Source organism: Carcharhinus amblyrhynchos, chromosome 15 (assembly GCF_965287045.1).
Source record: "Carcharhinus amblyrhynchos chromosome 15, sCarAmb.v2.hapA, whole genome shotgun sequence".
NCBI lineage: Eukaryota > Metazoa > Chordata > Chondrichthyes > Carcharhiniformes > Carcharhinidae > Carcharhinus > Carcharhinus amblyrhynchos.
The window spans coordinates 12,315,541-12,325,582 of NC_137338.1; the positions used below are offsets into that span (position 1 = coordinate 12,315,541).

General features: G+C 44.2%; 1 protein-coding gene across 2 annotated transcripts in view; it reads left to right on the forward strand.

The window, feature by feature from the left end:
• LOC145353073 (interferon-induced GTP-binding protein Mx3-like) overlaps positions 1-2,926 on the forward strand; it is a 44,421-nt gene extending 41,495 nt beyond the window's left edge. For both annotated transcript variants that reach the window (XM_080203415.1, XM_080203416.1), the window contains one exon: positions 538-2,926. In XM_080203415.1, the coding sequence (XP_080059541.1) occupies positions 538-762 (225 nt within the window). In that variant the 3' untranslated portion in view covers positions 763-2,926. The remainder of the gene's footprint in view (positions 1-537) is intronic.
• The last annotated feature ends 7,116 nt before the right edge of the window (positions 2,927-10,042 follow it).

Genomic DNA, 10,042 nt, shown 5'->3' on the forward strand with positions numbered 1-10,042 from the left:
GTTGTCAGACTTCTTACTGTGTTCACTCGGCCATGCCAGAGGGCAGTTAAGAATCAGCCACATTGCCGTGGCTCTGTAGGCCAGACCAGGTAAGGATGGTGGATTTCCTTCCCTAAAGGACATCAGTGAACCAGATGGATTTATAATGACAATCAGCAATGGTGCATTGGTCATCAATAGACTTTTCATTCCCAATTTTTGCTGAATTCAAATTTCACCATCTGCTATGGTGGGATTTGAACCTATGTCCCCTGGGTTTCCGGTCCAGTAACGATACCACTAGGCCACTGACTCCCCGAATTAGGATTGCTGATAGGAAAATAGATTCCATTGAACATTTTGAAGAAAGTGTGATTTGGAAATGTTACCAGCTCAACCTGGGCAGGTTTCGTAATATATTAATTGGCTGTCTAGTTTTGCTACCTTTACTTAAAAGTGCCGCAGACCAGTTAAAGTCAATTTAGTTCTTTAGTTGGGAGTTAATGTTTAAATTGTGGCGGGTATTGTTTGATCATTTACCTTTCTTTAAATCCTTAGATTGCTATTGATCGACTGATCCAAATGGTTCCCATGGTGCTAAGGTTTTATCTCCTCCAAGAACTGCCTGCCCAGATGAAGGTAGAGTTGGCTCAGTTGTTATTCCACAGTAAGGATGTGGATGCTCTTCTCCTTGAAGATGATGATACAACAATCAAACGAAGAGCTTTGACGAACAACCTGGATCGGTTGACCAAAGCACGGACTCTTCTGATGAGCTACTGACTTTTGGTTTTGCTAATGAACGCGGCAAGTGCGGGCGGGGCAGTGGAGCGTGGAGGTAGTGTTGGGATGGAGATTCAGACATCAACGTGAAGGAGATGCAGTCGACAATGCTATGTGGGAGGCGCGTGAGAAAGGCCAGGAATTTTGGAAGGTATTTAACTCAACCAGGCCAAAAAAAAGATGAATGTGCCCTAAGGTGAGAAGCAAGAGTAGCATTGGAGCAGCCAGGAAATGACCCACTCACCAGTCACGTAGAAAATGTCTGCTATTGAAGGGGGAAACCTGAGGATAATAAGTATACTGGAGTAGGGATGGGTGAAGGTAGCATATTCTATTTTAAAAATTAAATACCGATATGTGGTTTTTCTGAAGTTCCTATATCCTGGAATATCGAGCTGCCAATCCTGCCCTTCTCTCCATCATGTCTCAGAAACAGCAATTATGGCAGCACAGGGTTTAGCATGGCCGCCTCACATCGCCAGGGACCTGGGTTCAATTGCAGTCTTGGGTGACCGTCTGTGTGGCTCTGGAGTCACATGTCGGCTAGATTTGGTAAGGACGGTTGATTTTCTTCCCTAAAGGACATTAGTGAAGCAGATGGGTTTTTCCGACAATTGTTACATGGTCATCAGAAGATTCTTAATTTCAGATATTTTTATTGAATTTAAATTTCCCCGTCTGCCATGGCCAAGGTGGAATTTGAACCCAGGCCCCCAGAACATTAGCTGAATTTGTTGATTAGTAGTCTGGCACTCGACCATCGCCTCCCAGCTTTCCCAGGTGACACTCATGTCTCACAAGATATACCTGTACTAGTCTCATGGCCTTACAGATGATGATGTGGAGATGCCGGCGTTGGACTGGGGTGAACACAGTAAGAAGTCTCACAACACCAGGTTAAAGTCCAACAGGTTTATTTGATAGTAAACCCACAAGCTTTCAGGGTTGTGGGTTTACCGTCAAATAAACCTGTTGGACTTTAACCTGGTGTTGTGAGACTTCTTAGTGTGCTTACAGATGATGACACTGAGTTGATACATAGACATAATCCTGAGTTATCCATCAGTTAATCACAAGAGCAATTTCTCTTCTGCAATTTTCTCAAGGTTTTCTCAAATGTGTTCCACCATCCACGAATTATACATCATGCAATCATTTTCAACAGCTTTCTCTGATGCATATTTGCTTCTTTTACAACTCCCTCATTCAGTGAACATGTCTTTCCACATATCCCACCATGGCTTGGTTTCTACAACCTCACCCTGCAGCTGGAATTCTCCAATCCTGCTGCAGTGAACAGAGACTTGACTGAGCACCAAGTTCTCCATTATATTATTAGCGCCATCACAAGTCTTACAGAAACACCTTTTAACTTTCACACCAAAGCAAAGAACAGTACAGCACAGGAACAGGCCCTTTGGCCCACCAAGCCTGCACTGCTCACGTTGTCCTATCCAGACCAACCGCCTGTATCCCTCTATTCCCCGCCTGTTCACGCATTCTTGAGAATAGCGGCAAAGGGGCATGAATGGTTGGAGAATTCCAGCCCACATTTTGTGAATGAACAGTCATACCCCAATCTTCCTCTGATTCTCCATGTTCCATATTATTTGCTTCATATAATCATTTCCTATATCTGTTTCTGATACACTTCATTGACTGATCTAAGCTAGCCAAATCTAAACAGTTTACAAGTGACATATTGGTATTAAAGGATGTTGTAGCATTATTTATTAAACCTTATCATACCTGCCTATGAGATTTTTGTCTGATTCCATAGACGCTCGTAAATATTGTAGACAGATCATTCTCACATACTGTGGTACTAATGCTTTCGCAGGATTCTCATAAAACTTGATACAACATTTTAAGATTAAAACAGGCAATTTTGGAATTTAAAACAATATATTGCCTCTGTGATTTTCACTGTATGTCTGTTTTTTAGTGGAGTGGAGTCTGCTTCAGAGTCCTTTCTCTAAGGTAGTGTTTTCCCAATGCTTTGGCTAATAAAAGATTGTCGTGTACCTGAGTTTCCTGGAGTTATTTTGGATAATAATCTGCTCCACAAGCTGGACCCAGGTTCAATTCCGGCCTTGGCTCACTGTCTATGTGGAGTTTGCATGTACTCCCCATGTCTGCGTGGGTTTCCTCTGGATGTTCAGGTTTCTTCCCACAGTCCAAAAATGTGCAGATTAGATGGATTGGCCATGATAAATTGCCCTTTAGTGTCTGGGGTGTCGCCACACTCTGGCGCCTGAAGGGACAATCAAAGGGACAATCGCAACTTGGAAGGAAAATCGGCAGAACGGCTGGGAACAGTGGTTGATTAATGTTTCTTGACGTGAGGGAAGGTTGACAGAGGAGTTACCCCAGAGGTCACTGTTCGGAGCCGGCAGTTCTTGACATAATCAATATTCTAAACCTTGGTGTACAGGACACAGCTTCAAAATTTGTGGATAATGTAAGACTTGGAAGCATTATGAATGGAGGATGATAGTGTAAAACATGGAATGGTCATAGACAGGATGGTGGTATGGGTGGTTAAGTCTTGGATGAAATGTAATGTAGAGAAGTGGAAAGCCAGTCATTTTGGAATAATGAATCATGGAATAATTGGTATAGTTCTAAAGGTGATGCAGGAGCCGAGGGACTGGTGGATCAATGCGTACACTGTTGAAGGTAGCAGAACAGGATGAAAGCACAGTTAATAAAACATACAATATCCCAGGCTTTATTGATAGGGTGCACAAAAGCAAGGACCTTATGTTAAACTTGTATATAACACTGGTTCAGTCTCAACTAGAGTATTGCGTCCAGTTCTGGGCGAGCTCGTAACGGTGAGAATAACGGAGGGCCCTGCACCACAATCGTCCCTCATCAGTCAGTTTTTTGGGAGAGTGGTGAGTTGCGTGCCGTTACTGAGGGGAGGACGGGGCCTAAACATATCAGTGAGCCTGGCTGCAGAGCGCTCGGTTGCCATTTCGCAAGGGATCCCTGATCTCGCAGTGCGCTGAGTGGGACCCCTTCCCTCCTACCTCTTCCCCCACCTCCTCCTGGTCACCAACAACGGGGACTTCCCAATGGGTCACCCGGCCCTGACCTCAGACATGCACCCCAAAACATGATCCCCTTCATGATCCATACCTACACGACACCAAGCAGCTTGAGCCTTCCTTTAAATTATGAGGTCAAAGGCTCCCAAACTGAGTTATCTGTATGTAATCCGTAAAGTCATGATGTGGAGATGCCGGCGTTGGACTGGGGTAAACACCAGGTTTAAGTCTAACCGATTTATTTGATAGTAAATTCACTAGCTTTCGAAGTTTCCCTCTTCATCAGGTCGATGGAGAGTTCTGGCCTCAGACAGAGCATATAAAGCACAGACAGTTTACAGATTACTGATTAGAATGCGAATCTTTACACCTAACCTGCTATTCAAGTCCTAAAGTGGCTGACAATGTGGGGGGAAGGAGCACTGATCACAGGTTAAAGAGATGTGTATTGTCTCCAGACAGTCCAGTAAGTGAGGTTTTGCAAATCCAGGCAAGTCATGGGGGTTACAGATAGTGCAACATGAACCCAAGGTCCCTGTTGAGACCGTCCTCATGTGTGCGATAGCCAAGTTCTGAACACGTGAGGACGGTCTCAACAGGGATCTTGGGTGCATGTCGCACTATCTGTAACCCCCGTGACTTGCCTGGGTTTGCAAAACCTCACTTACTGTACTGTCTGGAGACAATACACATCTCTCTAACCTGTGATCAGTGCTCCTTCCACTCACATTGTTAGCCACCTTAAGACTTGAATAGCAGGTTAGGTGTAAAGATTCGCATTCTAATCAGTAATCTGTAAATGGTCTGTGCTGTGTATGCTCTGTCTGAGGCCAGAACTCTCCATTCACCTGATGAAGAGGGAAATCTCGAAAGTTTGTGAGTTTACTATCAAATAAATTGGTTGGATTTAAACCTGGTGTTGTCAGACTTCTTACCGTAATCCACAAAGCCAGGCCTGGCCACCTGAGACTATTAATCTACTAGGACAAAGGACTCTGCAACTTCCTTTCAAACTTTTCACAGTTGGAGCATTAACTCAGACCAGGAACTCAGACCAAGGAATTGAGGTGGGAGTTATACACAAAGGGAGGACAAAGGAAAGGTACACCTTTCTTATGCCTCTCTGTTCATTTCTTCAGAAATTGGTTACACTGTGCATTGTCAACTTTGTGAATGGGGCATGTCACCTCTCATGGACAGAGCCCCAGTGAACTGTTTCAAAATGCCCTATTTTACCAGTAAGGGTAGGCAACAACACCTCCCCCACAATCATCCTCAACACCGGTGCCCCACAAGGCTGTGTCCTCAGTCACTTATTATGCTTCCTATATGCCTATGACTGTGTGGCCAAATTCCCCTCTAACTTGATTTCCAAGATTGCTGATGACGCCACCATAGTGGATCAGATTTCAAAAAATGATGAGATGGAGTACAGATAAGTGATAGAATACCTGGTGAACTGTTACAACGACAATAATCTCTCCCTCAATGCCAACAAAATGAAGACAGTCATCAACTTCAGGAAGCGTAGTGGAGAACATGCCCCTGTCTACATCAATGGGGACGACATGGAAATGGTCAAGAGCTTCAAGTTTCTAGGTGTCCAGATGACCAACAACCTGTCCTGATTCCTCCATGCTGATGCTACAGTGAAGAAAGTCCACCAATGTTTCTACTTTTTCAAGAGGCTAAGGAATTTTGGCATATCTGCTACTACAGTCACCAACTTTTACAGATGCACGATAGAAAGCATTTTTTCTGGTTGTATCACAGCTTGGTATGGCTCCTGCTCTGTCCAAGACCACAAGAAGCTATAAAAAGTCATGAATGTAGTCCAATCCATCACACAAACCAGCCTCCCATCCACTGACTCTGTCCACACTTCCTGCTGCCTCAGCAAAGCAGCCAGCATAATTAAGAACCCCACTCACCCCGGACATTCTCTCTTCCACCTTCTTCCATCGGGAAAAAGCTACAAAAATCTGAAGTCATGAACCAACCAACTCAACAACAGTTTCTTCCCTGATGCTGTCAGATTTTTGCATGGACTTACCTTGCATCTCTCTCTACACACTAGCTATGACTCTAACATTACATTCTGCACTCTCTCCTTTCCTTCTCTAAGCTTTGTCTGTATAGCACGCAAGAAATAGTACTTCTCACTGCATGCTAATATATGTGACAATCATAAATCAAATCAAATCAAAAATCAAATCATTTCAAGATCCCCCCAATGCATCATGCAAGTACGCCTTAACAATGGTCTCAAGGTGCTCGTGGTCCCCTCTGCTCCACACTCCTGTCTCCTTCACTAATTTCCAGTGCACTGGCTCCAAAATGGCACAGGTTGTTCAATCCACATGTGACAAAAACTTGCATGTACAACTGAAAATTTATAAATAACACTTGCTGAAAGAACAGCAATTTGACAATCCTTTCTGGGGATGGGGAAATAAGTGCAGGTTTTGCAAAACCTTTCAGATCCCAGCTGCACAATAATAACCTATGAAGTCAGAAGTTTCAAAATCCCTTTAATGAGGTCCCCAAAAGCTGTAATTAAATAACTTTCAAAATAAAATAAACTTTAAAATATATTTAAAAATTTGCTTCCTTTCTACTTTGCTCCCATGCACTGCTGCTCCTGCTCACCTCACCTCCACTTGTCCCACATCCCGTTCCCTGACCCTCTGTTTCGTTGTCCACTCTCTGGTTCACAGCCTTGCCTGCTCTCTGAGCCTCCTGGATGCTTCACTGAACTCGCTGCTGCCTGCCTCTCCCGCTCGCTGCTTCCTTCTCCTCGCTGTGAGGGAAGGCTCTGGTGTAGGTGGCAAGAGACAGGGAGAACAGCTCTGACTTGCAGGAAATAAGCTGCACATCAGAGGGTCAGCAAGAAGAGGGCGGCTCAGGGCCTGGCGGAGGTCACAAACTGAAGGGTCGTCAGCCAGAAGGTGGTCAGGGGACAGCAGGGGTTGTGAGCCAGAGGGTAGGCAGTAATGGGGAATCGCACAGTACAGAAGGAGGCCATTGAGCCCATTTTTCCTACACTGACAACAATCCCACCCAGCTCCTATCCTGTAACCTCACATATTTACCCTGCTGAGCCCCCTGACACTAAGGCTCAATTTAGCATGGTCAATAAGCCTAACCTGCACATTTTTGGAGTATGGGAGGAAACTGGAGCACCTGGAGGAAGCCTGCGCAGACACAGGGAGAATCATTGAATCATACAGTGCAGAAGACCATTGGCCCATCGAGTCTGCACCAACCACAATCCCACCCAGGCCCTATCCCCATAACCCCATGGATTTACCCTAGCTAGTCCCCCTGACACTAAGGGACAATTTTAGCATGGTCAATCCACCTAACTGACACATCTTTTGGACTGTGGGGGGAAACTGGAGCATCTGGAGGAAACCCATTCAGACATGGGGAGAATGTGCAAACTCCACACAGATAGTGACCCAAGTCGTGAATCGAACGCAGGTCCCTGGCGCTATGAGGCAGCAGTGCTAACCACTGTGCTACCATGCACCCAACTTAGCGCATAAAGCAAAACTCCTAAACCTAAATGGAGGCTCCATTAACTGGCCAATATTAAAGTGGGGACTTAGATTAATCCTGAAATTTTCAAGTGTATCAGTGCTCGTGTTGATATGCTGTTATATATTAAACTCTCCCTTCTGAGCCAGCAGACTGAGGATTATCTCCCATTGGGCACATTAGGTTAGGCTGACATTTTAGTGCAATACTGAGGGTGTGCTGTACTGTCTGAGCCAAGGGTAAGAAAACAGCCTCCATCAATGCCGGTTCTCCCATTTGTCACTTATGTTCCAGCTCAGATTCTCACCAGGTATCAGTGCAGCTCCCAAGGTGGAAAGGAGAGATTGCATCAAGAATGTACCTGTGTGCTCAATTCGTCCACACTGCCCGCAGTGGAATCAAGCCCTGGAAGTGGGCAACAAGGAACAGAACTGACAGCCCAGCCATTCAACACCCAGTCAAACAGACATGAAGTTCACATTAATACATAATCTGTATTTTCCAAGAGGCAGTATATTAAATTAGATACAACGCCCATGATCCTTTACAATGGAGGAATGACATTGGTTTTAAAGAAAGGCAGAAGGTGCTGGAAATACTCAGCAGGCAGTGGTGGATTAACTACCACCCGGACCCCTAGGCTGAGCTTTAGTCAGGCCCCCTGACCTTGCCCCCTGTCCCCTGCTCCACTCTTCGTTGAATAGAATAAAGTGATGTTCAGTCACCAATTTTTTGTACACCCAATTAACCCTTCGAAAAGTAGAGTGACACAGATGTCGTCCATTGTATTAAGGGTAAAGCGACATAAATGTTTTTTTCTCGGTAGGCTGACTTTGTCATGTCTGCAGTGATTGGTCAAACAAGATTTACCAACCACTGTTGTTCCAATCAGATGCCTTCTTTCTTCAGCTTCATGATGATGTCATACGCGTGTTATTAATGTGAAGTAGGGAATGGGTTAATGAACTTTGTAATACTTGGAGATTTGTAAAAAAAAGTATTGTAAGACTTATTTTCGTGTATCCCAGGCAGATAAGAAAGCAGCTGCCCCTGCTGTTGCACACAAGTTTATGATAGTCCCAGCTAATTGTGTTCAGGAATGTGGCTAATATCTATTTTTGTGTCTTTAATATTATGGACTTCTATCTAACCTAATGGAGCTTACATGCGTGCCTTCATATATAGTTGTTATGTACTGTTTATGTATTATGTCCCGATATATGCTATATGTGTACCTACGAACATAAAATTGTTATACCAGCCCCATTACCTTGTATGCAGTTAACTTGTTTGTGCTGGCCTATATGTTAGCTAATAGCTAATCACACCTTGTGAGATGTGGGAGAATTGCGGCCTTGAGGTAACCATGAAAAAAACCACCAAGGCAGCCATGTTCACACGATGGAGGACAAGCCACAGCCTGGGAACCTGCCGAGAATGGGAAAATGCATACATGCTTGAAGGGGGTGTAAATATGCGCTCTTAATTTGTGTTCGGAGAGAAGCCTGGGGGACCGCTGTTATCTCCCAAAAGCTTTTGCATAAACTTGCTATACTTTGACTCACAACTGGACCCAGAGATATTATTTTACCTACAACAAAGGCATCTTGATAATGAATTAGAATTCCTTGGCTGGTTAGTGGTGACATTTGTTGCGTTGTAAACAACAATGGCAGCGAGCAAACAAAAGTCTGTTTTGACGTTTTCACAGGTGGTGAATGTGCTCAACAACAGTTTTGATGATGGATTATGCAGTGATGACAGCGGGGGTGATTTAAATGCCAAGGATTTTGATGTTGACATTGGTGAATTATCAGATGGCGATGATCATGAATTTGATGATACATTGGTAGCACTGGAAGCAAGTCATCGTGCCGTGGTGTGGGATTAATACTATGTAAGGGTGAACGTTTTAAAGAAGTGCTATATGTAACTAAGTATGCACTAAAATAAGTATGCATACATGTCATAGCATGACAATAAACCCTTTGTTGCGTTTATTTTGTATTTATTTGCATGTAGCACAAGTCCGGGGGCGAAGCTCCTCTATTTGTAAGTATTTGTATGTTAATTCACTCACAGAGTATAGTTATGAAAATTTATTCACCCTTGAAAGGATTAAACCAATTTTTTTTTGCTCTCAGGCTCACCTCCCTTCTGAGCCCCTAGGCTTAAGCCTACTCAGCATAATCTGCCACTATCAGCAGGCCTGGCAGCACCCCTAAATAAATTTTAAAAATTACAGCAGGGTGTGGATGAGGCGAAACATCAATGTGCAGACTCATGGACAATACCACCAAGAAATAAAAGGTCGATACTTAAGGTGAGATATTTTGCCAGATTCCAGAATAATTTAAGATGCTGTGAAATCTGTGGCAAATTCGTACCACTAGTATTTACACGGCACCTTTCACAGAGTTAAACACGCAAGGTACTCAAACAGCAACGTTGGCAAACTAATTTTGACATCCAGTCACGGAAGGAGGTAACAGGACCAGTCATCACAACACTTGGTCAGAGAGATAGGCTTGAAGGAGAATAAGGTAGTGAGGTTTAGGGAGCAAATTCCAGAGCTTTGGGCTTGGGCAAGTGAAGACATGGGGGCAAAATTTCTCGTTCCAGCCGCCACGCAAATCGCAGTGGGCGAAGGGCAGACCACAGAAAGGTCTATTGACCTCGGGCAGGAT